Source organism: Balaenoptera physalus (genome assembly GCF_965194825.1).
Source record: "Balaenoptera physalus genome assembly, chromosome: 15".
Taxonomy (NCBI): Eukaryota; Metazoa; Chordata; class Mammalia; order Artiodactyla; family Balaenopteridae; genus Balaenoptera; species Balaenoptera physalus.
Window position 1 is genome coordinate 8,248,718 of NC_138894.1, and position 14,866 is coordinate 8,263,583.

Genomic DNA, 14,866 nt, shown 5'->3' on the forward strand with positions numbered 1-14,866 from the left:
TGCTTGCTTCCATGTTCTGGTTAAGACTTTTATTTTCAAAATTTAATTTAAAAACACAAAACAAAAATATACAAGATTATACCTACTCTCACCATTAAAAGAAGAAAAATAACCATTTTAAGCAAAATTTAAAGGGTCTTATCCTGTCAGCACCTACAATCCCACCTTGTACAGTAATTACTGTTAACAGTATGGTGAATATCTTTCCTGATTTCTCTCTCCTTATACTATATCTCTCTGCAGACACACACAAAGGCAACGTACTCTTACTCTTTTTTTTCCACGTAAAAGTGAGATTGTGCTACACACGGTGGCCCGCAATTTTTATCATGGACATTTTTGTAGATTCAGTCTCTACAGATCTTTTCTCATTCTTTTTTAATGGCTGCAGAATTTGATTGCAGGGCTTAACCATACTTTATTAACCATTCACCTGCTGAGGGACATTTATCTCGTTTCCAGTTTTTTCTGCTTTATAAACAGTGCTGTACCAAGCATCCTTGTGCCTTTCTCGGGACACCTGTGCTGCCGTTTCTGTAGGATGGGTTCCTTAGGGATGCACAAACCAAATTTTTGCCAGAGTGTTTTAGATTTTTCAAATTTCAGGTCTACTGATGATGTCTAAGAGTGCTCATTTCCTACGTTCCACACTCACCCAGCATTTAACATTATGGATCTCTCAAAATTTTACTAGTTGTGTAGAAAATTGCATTTCATTTTGACTTACATTTGTTTACTCATTAGTGAGGTTGAGTACCCTTTCATAAGTTTATTGGCTAATCATATACTTTCTTGTATCACCTCTTCATATCCTTTGCCTGTTTTTATATTGACTTGTTTTTCTGTAGGATTCTGTGTAAACTTGGTTGTACTAGTCCTTGGCCTTTATAACTGTTTTCTTCTGGGTAGGATTCTGAGGGCCTCTAGCATCACAGGATGGCAAATATACACGCAAATTCACAGTGTGTCTTGGGTTTGAGGAATGGGAATTTATCAGACCTTTGTTTCACACTTGAACGTTCTTATGGTACTTTTCATGATTCTGCAAAGGCTATTTAAGGAACATGGCTCCAAATAATATGCAGTAAAATTATAAATGGCATTTTGGTTTCCATCCAAGGATAGGCACTTGGATACTATAGCATCTGTACTTGTTTCTGTGCCATCCTTGTGGGCAGAGGGCATTGAAACCGTGAAGAACCCTGCAGTCATTGGGAACTATTTCAAGTGAGTTGAGATGTCCCAAGAGGTGATTTAGTACAGGTGTAAAAGAAACATTCTAAAGAGGCTAACCTGGTCCTAGGCGACAGGGCCAGTTTTGATTGCTTTAGTTTTCAGTCTATTCCCAAGACTTCAAATTGCCTTTGCTTTTTTTTACTTTTAATTTGTTGAATTGTTAATATATTCCTGTGGTTCAAAATTCAGAACACATAAAAAAGCACACAGTAAAAAGGCTTGCTTCTCCATCTGGGTCCCTGCCCCTGTTTTCCATCCTCACAGGTTACCAGGGTAAATAGTTTCTTCTGTATCCTATAGATTTGTCTAGTACTTTCTGACTTTCAAATAATATGATTTAAGACAAAATATCAGAATAAAAATTGTATGACTTCAATAATTAAAACTATGGCAGGGGAGTTCCCTGGCGGTCCAGTGGTTAGGACTCTGCGTTCTCACTGCTGTGGGTCCAGGTTCAAACCCTGGTCAGGGAGCTAAGATCCCGTAAGCTGTGCAGTGTGGCCAAAATTAAAAAAAAACAAAACAAAACTATGGCAGCTGAACTGTACATTTAAAAATTGTTAAAATGGTAAATTTTGTTATGTATATTCTGCTACAATGAAAAAAGAAACCTTAATAAAAAAGAAAAAGTTTTTGCTTGTTACTACAGGGTTACCTGTAACTACATGTCTGGTTGGAGTGGTGAGATTGTCAGTTAATTTTTTCTTTTGTTTGTTTTATAATGTTGCTTATTCAGTACTTAGTAATTTTACGAGGCAGAGCAAGTCGGGAGAGAAGGCTGTGTGGGCTTTGGCCTTTACGTGTGCGGCCTCCCACGGGGGCCGCCGCCCCTCACAGACCCCTCTCGCTCCCCCGTTAGAGAGAACACATGATGAACTGCTACTGGGAGCAGCCCAGGCCCGTGGCCCTGCGCCATGACCCCAGCAGGCCCTACGCGGAGCAGTACCGCATAGACGCCCGCCAGTTTGCGCACCTGTTTCAGCTCGTCTCGCCGTGGACCTGCGGGGCCCACACAGAAATCCTCGCTGAAAGGACTTTCAGGCTCCTGGATGAAAACATGGACCATCTGATCGAATTCAAAGCATTCGTGAGCTGTCTCGGTATGACTCCGTGGGTCTTTCCTGCAGTGGGTTCATTTGGGATGTGAGTCTGTGAACACGAGACAAGTAGATTGTCAAGCGGGCACATCCACTCAGTGAAATGGGTTTGGGACTCGCCTGACGTGATTTGGGGATTTTAAAAGTCCCTCTGCAGGCTCTTCTCATGACCACTTTTATGTTTCCTAAGGGGGTGGTGGGGAGGGGAGCCCAGGTTCTCAACACACGTGGTTGTTGACCTTGTCCTCCTGGGCACCCAGGTGTGGTGGTGTCTGGTTAGGAATGTGTCCTGAGACACATTTTTAAAAAAAAATAAATTTAAAATTGAAGTATAGTTGATTTATAATATCGTGTAAGTTTCAGGTATACAGCACAGAGATTCAGTTATACATACATATATGTGTGTGTGTGTGTGTATATATATTCTTTTTCAGATTCTTTTCCCTTATAGGTTATTACACACTATTGAGTATAGTTCCCTGTGCTATACAGTAGGTCCTTGTTGGTTGTCTATTTTATGCATAGTAGTGTGTATATGTTAATCCTAGTCTCCTAATTTATCCCTCCCCCCTGCACATTCCTAACTCTTGCAGCTAAAATTAAAATCTTTCAGAAGGTATGAGGCCAGACAAAATTCCTGAGGTTATCTTGCTGCTCAGCAGTCAGCAGTCACTACCCTTCACATTTTCCTTTCAGACACACACTGTCTGGGTAGCGGTAGATGAAGTGCCAGGTCAACAGACACGGACCTTACTACGTTCTCTCTACAGTGACTTTGTGTCCTGACACATGTACTTTAACCATTTGCATGTACTCAGTCTCTCTCTCTCTTTTTTAATTTTGCAGACATTATGTATCATGGAGAAATGAATGAGAAAATTAAACTGTTATATAGGCTTCATATCCCTCCAGGTAAGAAATTCCAAGTAGAAAAGTTAGGCTCTGTTCTGCCTTGACGTAAATCAGCTTTGTGCATGACCTTGAGGTTCTTCTCTTTTTAAATTTATTTAGACTTGAGGCAACAGATGTTTCTAGTTTGGGGCGGCTGAGGACAGATTTTGAGTACCATATTGTTTGGCCTGCGGCAGGGGTTCCCAAACTCGAGTGTGCATCACAATCACCTGGACGGCTTGTAATAATACAGGATACCTGGCCCCCCCCAGTTTCTAATCCGCTACGTCTGAGGACCACACTTGGAGAACCACGGGCCTGTGGAATGTGGGGGAAGACAAACCCTGGTTGCCTTAACAGATGGTTATTTTAGCTTGCCGTTTTTTGAAAAATTGAGGTAAAACTGGTATATAACATTATACTAGTTTCAGGTGTAAAACATGATAGTTCAATCTTTGTATACACTACAAAGTGATCACCACAGTGAATCTAGTTACCATTTGTTCCCATAAAATTGACCCCCTTCACCCATTTTGCCCACCCTCCAACCCCTTTCCCCTCTGGTAACCAACAGTCAATGGGTGTTGTTTTATTTGTTCATTTGTTTCATTTTTTAGATTGCATATATGATTGAAATCATACAGTATTTGTTATTCTCTGACTTATTTTGCTTAGCATAATGCCCTCAAGGTCCATCTATATTGTTGCAAATGACAAGATTTCCTTCTTTTTTATGGCTGAGTAGTATTCCATTGTGTGTATGTATGTGTGTGTGCAACTTTACTGAATTCATTTATTCCAAGAGTTTTTGGTGGAGCCTTTAAGGTTTGCTACATATGGTATCTGACAGTTTTACTTCTTCCTTCTCTTTTATTTCTTTTTTTTGCCTAATTGTTCAGGCTAACACTTCCAATACTGTGTTGAATAAAACTGGCAAGAGTAGGCATCCTTGTCTTGTTCCAGATCTTAGAGGAAAAGCTTTTAGCTTGTCACCATTGAGTATAATGTTAGCTGTGAGTTTGTCATATGGCCTTTATTACGTTGAGGTACGGTCCCTAAATAACCACTTTGATGAGAGTTTTTAATCATAAGTGGATGTTGAATTTTGTCAAATGCTTTTTCTGCATCTATTGAGACAGTTGTTTGTTTTTTATCCTTCATTTTGTTAATGGGGTGTATCATGTTGATTTGTGGATGTTGAACCATCCTTACATCCCTGTAATAAATCCCACTTGGTCATGGTATATACTCCTTTTAATGTATTGTTGAATTAAATTTTTAAAAACCCTCAAAGTATTAGCATCTATTTTTATCAGGGATATGGACCTATAATTTTCTTTGTTTTATTGTATCCTTGTTTGGTTTTGGTATGAGGGTAATTTGGGCCTTGTAAAATGAGTTTGGAAGCATTCCCTCCTCTTCTGTTTTTTGAGTCTGAGAAGTTTAGGTATTAAATCTTTGACTGTTTGGTAGGATTCACTAGTGAAGCCATCTGGTCCTGGGGTTTTGTTTGTTGGGATGTTTTAAATTACTGAGTCAATATCCTTACTAGTAATTGGTCTATTGAGATTTTCTGTTTCTTCATGATTTAGCCTTGGAAGACTGTGTGTTTCTAGGTATTTCTCTTTTTCCTCTATGTTGTTCGTTTTGTTGGTGTATAATTGTTCATATGAGTTTCCTATGATCTTTTGTCTGTTGTACGTTGTAACTTCTCTCATTTCTGACTTTATTTGAGCTCTCTTTTTCTTGGTGAGACTAGCTAAAGGTTTGTCCATTTTGTTTATCTTTTCAAAGAACCAGTTCTTAGTTTCATTGACCTTTTCTATTGTCTTTTTAGTCTCTATTTCATTTATCGTTATTAATTTCCCTCTTAGAACTGCTTTTGATGCATCCTATAGAGTTTGGAATTTCTATTTTCATTTGTCTCAAGGTATTTTTTGATTTTCTCTTTGATTTCTTTGTTGACCCATTGGTTGTTCAGTAGCATGTTGTTTAATCTTCACATAATTTGTGATTTTTCCAGTTTTCTAGTAATTGATTTATAGTTTCATACCATTGTGTTTGGAAAAGATGCTTGATATGATTTCAGTCTTCTTAAATTTATTGAGACTTGTTTTGTGGCCTAACATGATTTATCTTGGAGAATGTTCCTTGTGCACTTGAGAATATGTATTCTGCTACTTTTGGATGAAATGTTTTGTATATATATGTGGTTTAAGGCTGATGCTTCATTATTGATTTTCTGTCTGGATGTTCTATCCATTAATGTAAGTGGGGTCTTAAAGTCCCCTACTAGTACTGTATTGCTGTCAGTTTCTCCCTTTAGGTCAGTTAATACTTGCTTTATTTATTTAGGTGTGCCTCTCTTGGGTGTATAAATATTTACAGATGTTATATCTTCTTGTTGGATTGATCATTTTATCATTATGTAATGCTCTCCTTTGTCTTTTATTACAGTTTTTGTTTTAAAGTCTATTTTGCCCAATAAAAGTATAGCCACCCCAGATTTCTTTTTGTTTTCTTTTGCAGGGACTGTCTTTTCCATGCCTTCACTTTCAGTTTGTGTCCTTCCATCTGAAGTGAGTCTCTTGTAGGCAGCATATAGATGAGTCTTGGTTTTTCATCTATTCTGCCACTCTGTCTTTTGATTGGAGAATTTAGTCTATTTACACTTAAAGTAATTATTGAGAGGTATACACTTATTGCTATTTTTTTAATTGTTTTTTGTAGCTCCTCTCTGTTCTTTTTCTCTTTTTTGCTTCCCTTGTGGTTTGATGACATTCTTCAGTGTTACATTTAGATTCCTTTCTCATTATCTTTTGTGTAGGTTTTTGCTATGTGGTTATCACAAGGTTCACTATATGACAGCCTATATATATAACAGTCTATTTTAAGTTGATAGCAACTTAAGTTTAAGTGTATTCTAAAAACTCTGTATTTTTATTCCCTCCTCCTCCATTTTTTTTTGATGTGATATTTTACATATTTCTATTTTGTATATCCCTTAACCAATTATGGTTTAGTTAATTGTACTATTGGGTTGGCCAAAAAGTTCGTTCAGGTTCTTCTGAAAGATGTTGCAGAAAAATCCAAACGAACTTCTTGGCCAACCCAATACTTTTGTCTTTTAACCTTTATACTAGCTTTGTAAGTGGTTGATCTAGCTTTACCTTTATATTGCCTTTATCAGATTTTGACTTTCATATGTTTTCTTAAGAAGTTGCTAGTTAGGGGTTTTTCTTTTTCTCTTAAAGAAGTCCATTTAACATTCTTGTAAGGCTGGTTCAGTGGTGATAAACGCCTTTACCTTTTGCTTGTTTGAAAACTCTTTATCTCTCCTTCAATTCTTTCTTTTTTAAATTCATTTTAGTTGACATAGGACTATTCAAATTTTCTTTCCTTTGTATTTATTTATTTTTAATTTATTTTATTTTTTGGCTGTATTGGGTCTTCGTTGCTGCACGTGGGCTTTCTCTACTTGCGGCGAGTGGGGGCTACTCTTCGTTGCGGTGCGTGGGCTTCTCATTGTGGTGGCTTCTCGTGTCGTGGAGCATGGGCTCTAGGCACGCAGGCTTCAGTAGTTGTGGCTTGTGGGCTCTAGAGTGCAGGTGTAGTAGTTGCAACACACAGGCTTAGTTGCTCCGTGGCATGTGGGATCTTCCCAGACCAGGGCTCGAACCCATGTCCCCTCCATTGGCAGGTGGATTCTCAACCACTGTGCCATCAGGGAAGCCCAATCTCCTTCAATTCTGAATAATAACCTTGCTGGGTAGAGTATTCTTGGTTGGAATTTTTTTCCTTTTAGCACTTTGAATATATTGTGCCACTCCCTTCTGGCCTGCAGTTTCTGCTGAAAAATCAGCTGATAGTCTTATGGGGGTTCCATTGTGCATAACAAGTTGTTTTTTTCTTGCTGCTTTTAAGATTCTCTCTTTATCTGTAACTTTTATCATTTCAGTTATAGTGTGTCTTGGTGTGTGTCTCTTTGGGTTCATTGTATTTGGAACTTTCTGGGCTGTGGGAGAGTCCCATGGGACTGTAATTGTAAACCGTGCTGACCTCCAGACCAGGAGATCTGGAGGTGCTCCCCAGGCAACAGTTACAAAAATCATGACTTCAGATGAGTGTATAAGCCCCTCGGGAGGTACCAGTGAGCTGTGGTGAGGCTAAGAGAGGGTGCAAGGGTTATGCCTCCCTGCCCACATTCCGAGTGCGCCTCTGTAGCCTCTAGGTGTGTGGCAAATCTAAGCCCGTCCCTCAGGTTGAAGCTCTAGGACAAGTAAATGGGCCCTGTTTTGCAGGTGGGCTGGGGGTGTGTTTCAGTCTGTTGCCTGTGCAGTGCCCCGGGGGTGGTGCCTGCCCAGAACTATCTTTCTGACTGTTACAGTCCTGTGGGGCCCCGGAACTCATGCCCTCCCTGGCCACCAGGGCCAGGGGATCAAGGGATAGACCACATTCATCTGCTGGCTTTTGCGAGGCTGCAGGAGAGAGGGTTGAGTATGGGGCACACCTGCAGCTTTAGTGATGCAGGTGAAGAGCCCTGGGGCGGGGCACTCCTGTGACTTCAGTGAGATGTGCGCCCACCTCCACTGGCAAGGTATAGGTAGAGTGAACAAAGGGAAAAATGGTGCTTCATTCCCGAAGAAAGTTCCACCTGTCTCTGCCCCTCCAGCAGAAGCTTTAAGATTAGCAAATGGGTCTCCTTCACATGCAGTCCAGGCACTTCTTTAACTGCTGCCTCTGCGCTGGGTCTTAGGACCAGTGAGACCCTCACTAGGAGTATCTCAGACCCCTAGATTCCCCAGGTCCCTGGGACATAAGCCCCCCTTGGTTTCCAAAGCCAGACAGTTTGGGGGCCTCGTTTCTCTGGTGCTGACCCCAGGGGCTGGGGTGCCTGATGCGAGGCTCAAACCTCTCGCTCCTCGGGGAATAGCTCTGGGCCTTTGAGACTCCTTCCTGCTGAGGGTCGCCTGGCCGGGGGTGGGGGTTTTGGTGAGGCTCTGTGTCTGCCTCTCCCACCCATCTCCGTGTGGCCCTTTTACCTCTTGTTGTGGAGGAGCGGCTCAGCTAGTGCTGTCCTTTTTCAGCAGTGATCGTTCTAGATGTGGCTGTAGTTTTGGTGAGTCCATGGGAGGAGGTGGGTCCAGGACCTTTCTACGCTGCCATCTTGGATTGCCCCCTGCCCCCCCATCTGAGTAGGGTCAAGCTCTGTGACCTGGTTTTGTGCTGACGTGACACGGTTTCTGGCTCCTCGGCAGCCCCAGCTACTGGTTTTGAAGGAACGTGTCATTTGTCCAGCGTGTAAGACTGTCCTTCCTCCAAATTTAAGCAGTGGTAACCAGACACAAAGAAAGCAGTTTTGAAACCTGTGAGATCAGGCTTGGCATTTCCCTTAAGGTATTCCTTGGATCTCTGAAACTGACAGAGGTAGATTAGGAATCCCAGAGGGTCTCTGGGCCCCAGTGCCATGGTTCTGGTGGTGGATGGTTTCTCTGATAGAACTTTCTAACACGGGGCCCTGGGGAGGTGGCGAGCTGTGAGGTGTCCAGGTCCTCGAGATCCTGGTGGCTTTTAAGACTCACACCTATACAGAAGTTGAAATGCGTGTGGACGTTACTTGTGGGCTTCCTGAGTACACTTCCTGAGCTCAGCCGTTACGGAGTTGGCATCTGTTGTGCACGGGATGCTTATGGGAACACCCTCTGGCAGCCACACACAGCTCCTCCGCTGCTTTCTCATGGACTCGTTACTTTAGTACAGACGGTTGAGCATCTAAAGTTCCTTGCCTTTTATTGAGTTTTGTTTTTCACTTGATTTGTATACACACACACACACACACAGTTTTTCAGATTCTTTTCCATTATAGGTTATTACAAGATATTGAATATAGTTCCCTGTGCTCTACAGTAAATCGTTGTTTATCTACTTTATATATACTGTAGTGGTGTGTATCTGTTAATCCCAAAATCTCAATTCATCCCTCCCCCTCCTTTCCCTTTTGGAACTGTAAGTTTGTTTTCTATGTCTGTGAGTCTGTTTCTGTTTTATAAATAAGTTCATTTGTATTGTTTTTTGAGATTCCACATATAAGTGATATCTTATTTGTCTTTCTCTGACTGACTTCACTTAGTATGATAATCTCTAGGTCCATCCATGTTGCTGTAAATGGTATTTCATTCTTCTTCATGGCTAATGTTCCAGTGTGTGTGTGTGTATACACACACACATACATACACACATCTTCTTTATCCATTCATCTGTTGATGGACATTTAGGTTGCTTCCATGTCTTCTTGGCTATTGTAAATAGTGCTGCTATGAACACTGGGGTTGCATGTATCTTTTCGAATTATAATTTTTGTCTTTTCCAGACATATATGCCAAGGGTAGGATTGCTGGATCATATGGTAACTCTAGTTTTAGGTTAAGGAACCTCCATAGTGACTATACCAATTTACATTCCCTTGCTTACCTATATTTAATATTTGAATTTTTGATGCAGTTAAAAAAAGTCTTAAGAATGCAGACAACCTAAAACCTCTGTTTAAATGCATCAATTTGACAGGGCCATGAAGATCCACAATACATTCAGGCACTTTTCATTTAAATAGATTTAATTTTAACAAATATTTACTTTCCACCCTCATGAGTAACATTTTGATTAAAGGTGGAACAAACACTAGTGGGAAAAAAAGCGTAACTCACTAATGAGGAAGTATGCGGAGGACTACAGGTTTGAATTTGTGCGCCCGCCGAAGAGTGATGTCTTACTTGCCTGATGGGAGGTGGAAAACCAAACAAAGCACATCAGCCTCTGGCCTCAAACACCCGCCTTGTGCAGAGCAGGTTGGAACTCTGCGAGGGTCAAACAGGAGGCAGAGGGCTTTGTCAGATCACTTGCAAAGGTATCTGATGCATCTCGGGAAGCAAAGAAGCCCTAAGCCCAAGGCCTCACAGTTTTTGAAGAGCTCAGTTTATTGGCTCCATGGTGACTACAGCACTGTTTAGCAAATAGAAGAGAAATATTCCAGATGATCTGGTACCAAATTAGGTGACGGAGGGATGAACAGTATTCTAGAAGATTACTGAATCGGGAGTTTTCACTGCAAATTGCTAAATCTGTAAGTATGGGTCATTTCACTCAGCTAATTACACTGATTGGACATCCAGAAGGCCACTTCCTGGAAGAACATTAGATTCATTAGGAAGAAGCATCAAAACAAGCTACCAAGAATGACATACCAGAGTTGGTAACTGAACACAAACGAACGAGGCACTGGAGGCTTCCTGTAAAGACAGCGCGCTGAGCGGAGCTGATGGCACGGCTCTGCTCCTCCCGGGAACTCTGCGATTCGGGAAATACGTTGTTGGGCTTGCAGAGCAGCTCCCCAAAAGGTGTCCCTGCTGGTCCGGATCCACGTTTAAGTGACGTTCTTAAAATGCTGAATCTAATAAAATTCGAGCAAAGGTCAACTTATCACAGGATCCAAAAATGATAGTTTGCATCTAATAACTTAGGCAGTTCTCATGTCAGCTACATCAGAAATGATACCAGGCACATTCGATTGGGGGAAAGACAGCTTAGGCTAGATGAAAGTCTGTTCTTTGTATTGGGATCCTGAGTTGAAAATGTCACTTGCGGGTTTTGCAAAATATGAAAAGTGTAGAATATAAACCTCCTGAGAAACATTTTGTGAAATTAAAAGATTGCACTGAGCTTTTTAAAAGAGAAAAGCTAGGTGCTTAAGATCCCTAGTATCGTCCAGATTGTCAAGAAGCCACTAAAATGGGATTTATGGTCCCAGCATCCAGTACTTGTTGCAGCTCAGGTGATTTTCTTATAGTAGATATCTGAGACGCAAGTTGGATACTTTGGTTGATTTTCCTATCAATGCCTTGGTTATATTGGAATTCCTAATTAATCCAAATGCAAGTCTGTTCCCTTAGAAATTGATTGCTGTTTCTAGCCAACATGGAGGGGCAGAAGGGGGGCAGTGTATGGCTTTTCCCAGAAGGAAATATGTTGGAAAATGGTATTATTTTGATGCCTGTGGTGTCAACTGTGTCTGAAGGCCAACTTGTGTTGAAAGCAGTCTATGTACTCTTCTGCCAGAGAGAAGCAGCTTTCAGCGGAACTGGCTTTTTCCCTCCACAAGCATCCCATTTAGAAAGTGCCGAGGTAGCAGTGATGATGACAGCGTCACAGGGAATGAGTGTGCGCACCAACTAATGAAAGTGCTTGAAGCCGCAAGGAGGGTGTCCTGCTCGTGTCTGTTGAAGCGATGTACTTACCCAGACGTGCACAGACATGTGAGATCGGGAGCGTCAGATAACCAAATACAAATCCTTCATCCAGTTTTAACATGTGCAGAATGTGAAGTGAGACACGGTGAAAGCTTTAATAGAACTGTCTCTTAATCCATTTATAGTCTTGAATTATGAATTACACATATATTGGAATGTAAAAATGTTACATTTATAAAAGCTCAAATATCTCATTTTAAAAGGTTGGAAGTACATTTAAAGGTGGTATAAACTCAGTGGTTACTGTTTTTCCTTATGCACTGTATCTTACATTTCTGATAGGAATAGATAGCAGCATGAGTGTTTTCCAGTGAGCACCAAGACTCCTCCACTGTCCCGTGTCCAGTCCGGATGCTGGTGCTTTCTGTGTGCAGGGACTGGAGAGAGGTTGGCTGGCCTTTCTGGCTCCTTGTCACTGTTGACACTTGACCTGCCTCCTTTCTGGACACTCACCCACCCCTTGAATTAATCGTTCCTCTCTGTGCTCCCATGTTATTTGTGTGTATTGGTTCTTCTGTTAGAGCATCTTCTTAGAGTGACTTGTGTACACGTTTCTGTTTGATACACTGAGCTCTTTGAGGATAGGGACCCAGTATCCACGAGACATCCCAGCGGCTATTACTTGGGAAGCCATTTCTATCGTGACTGCCCCAAGTACCATCCAGGGTTTGTAATTTTCTTCCTATTCAGTTTGAGTGGGTTCTCACATGTGCCACTGCATAGAATTTGTTTTGGGTAAAGTTGGAAAAAAATGACTCAATAACTTCGTTATAAAAAAAAAAAGGACCAACAGAAAAAAAGAAACAACCCCAAACAGCCTCCCACCTTCCAAACCCCAGGAACCTACTTCCCAAGTAGAAAGGAGGGTAGATTAATCAAGGCTTTGGTGCCATCTTGTGGATATTTGTTGGATCACAACAGAATTTTGCCTTTGATTTATTCTCAGTGAATGGCTAAATTTCAACCTTTTAAAAATGAGGATCCTTCATCTGCAATCCCTTTTATGATTTTGGTAACAGCTTTACTGATCTATAATCCACACACCACACATTTCACTCACTCAAGTGTACAGTCTAATGGTTTTTAGTATATCCAGTTATGCAACCACCATCACAGTTTTAGAACATTTTCACCACACCAAAAAGCAAGCCTGTGCCCTTTAGCTGTTGTCCCCAGTCCACACATTTCCCGCCCCTGCCTTCTGTCTGTAGATACGCCTATTCTGGACTTTTCATACCGTGTGAAGTCATGCCGTATGTGCCCTTTTGTGTCTCACTGCTTTCTCTTAGTATGTCTTCAGGGCTCGCCCGTGGTGTGGCATGTCGGTGCTTACTCCTTTTATTTATTTTTTTAAATTTTATTTATTTTTTGCCGTATTGGGTCTTTGTTGCTGCGCACGGGCTTTCTCTAGTTGCAGCGAGCGGGGGTTACTCTTCGTTGCGGTGCGCCGGCTTCTCATTGCGGTGGCTTCTCTTGTTGCAGAGCACAGGCTATAGGTGCGTGGGCTTCAGTAGTTGTGGCTCACAGGCTCTAGAGCGCAGGCTCAGTAGTTGTGGCTCACAGGCTCTAGAGCGCAGGCTCAGTAGTTGTGGCTCACAGGCTCTAGAGCGCAGGCTCAGTAGTTGTGGCTCACAGGCTCTAGAGCGCAGGCTCAGTAGTTGTGGCTCACAGGCTCTAGAGCGCAGGCTCAGTAGTTGTGGCTCACAGGCTCTAGAGCGCAGGCTCAGTAGTTGTGGCTCACAGGCTCTAGAGCGCAGGCTCAGTAGTTGTGGCTCACAGGCTCTAGAGCGCAGGCTCAGTAGTTGTGGCTCACAGGCTCTAGAGCGCAGGCTCAGTAGTTGTGGCTCACAGGCTCTAGAGCGCAGGCTCAGTAGTTGTGGCTCACAGGCTCTAGAGCGCAGGCTCAGTAGTTGTGGCTCACAGGCTCTAGAGCGCAGGCTCAGTAGTTGTGGCTCACAGGCTCTAGAGCGCAGGCTCAGTAGTTGTGGCTCACAGGCTCTAGAGCGCAGGCTCAGTAGTTGTGGCTCACAGGCTCTAGAGCGCAGGCTCAGTAGTTGTGGCTCACAGGCTCTAGAGCGCAGGCTCAGTAGTTGTGGCTCACAGGCTCTAGAGCGCAGGCTCAGTAGTTGTGGCTCACAGGCTCTAGAGCGCAGGCTCAGTAGTTGTGGCTCACAGGCTCTAGAGCGCAGGCTCAGTAGTTGTGGCTCACAGGCTCTAGAGCGCAGGCTCAGTAGTTGTGGCTCACAGGCTCTAGAGCGCAGGCTCAGTAGTTGTGGCTCACAGGCTCTAGAGCGCAGGCTCAGTAGTTGTGGCTCACAGGCTCTAGAGCGCAGGCTCAGTAGTTGTGGCTCACAGGCTCTAGAGCGCAGGCTCAGTAGTTGTGGCTCACAGGCTCTAGAGCGCAGGCTCAGTAGTTGTGGCTCACAGGCTCTAGAGCGCAGGCTCAGTAGTTGTGGCTCACAGGCTCTAGAGCGCAGGCTCAGTAGTTGTGGCTCACAGGCTCTAGAGCGCAGGCTCAGTAGTTGTGGCACATGGGCTTAGTTGCTCCGCAGCATGTGGGATCTTCCCGGACCAGGGCTTGAACCCGTGTCCCCTGCATTGGCAGGTGGATTCTTAACAACTGCGCCACCAAGGAAGCCCCTTACTCCTTTTATTACAGCTGAAGTGATACTCCAGTGGGCATCCCCCAATTTATTCATTCATCACTTGATGAACATTTGGGTTTGTTTTCACTTTTTTGGCTCTTTGGAACTGCTGTGAACATTTGTGTACAGGTTCTGAGTGGATGTATGTTTTCATTTCCCTTTGATATATACCTAGGAGTGGAATTTCTGGGTAAAAATGGCAACATTATGATTTAACTTTTTGAGGATCTGCCAGACTGTTTTCCAAAATGGCTATGCCATTTTATATTCCCACCAGCAGTGTGTGAGGGTTCTGATGTAACTGTATTTTTGTATATTTCAAGAACACTCATAATGGTAACATGCTGCTTTCAGTTAAGCTTTTTTCAATTTTTGTTAGAAGTTATTTAAGTATAGCAGTATGTACTAATTACTGAAAAAAAATACCCTCAGTTTAAAGCAATTTCTTGTTAATTTACCATCCAGAAATCTAAGTGTATTTATTTCTAGTATTCCGTATGTGTGCATGTATTATACATACTTGTATTTTAGTTTGACAAAATGGGATTTTACCAAACATACACTTTTCTAGGTCAGTATCAGCAATGTCCTGTGAATCTGTATATCATTACATCTACAGACATCTGGGAAAAGGCATTACTGGTGTGTGATGTTTTCTTGAAGCACACAGGGTTCACAGACCCTGGGAAGACCC

The 14,866-nt window shown here is 42.4% G+C and overlaps 1 protein-coding gene across 4 annotated transcripts in view; it reads left to right on the top strand.

Annotated features, from left to right (window-relative positions):
* TBC1D8 (TBC1 domain family member 8) overlaps positions 1–14,866 on the top strand; it is a 142,733-nt gene that overhangs the window by 124,708 nt on the left and 3,159 nt on the right. For all 4 annotated transcript variants that reach the window (XM_082427255.1, XM_082427254.1, XM_082427256.1 and 1 more), the window contains 2 exons: positions 2,096–2,336; positions 3,180–3,245. In XM_082427255.1, coding sequence (XP_082283381.1) covers positions 2,096–2,336; positions 3,180–3,245 — 307 coding nt within the window. The remainder of the gene's footprint in view (positions 1–2,095; positions 2,337–3,179; positions 3,246–14,866) is intronic.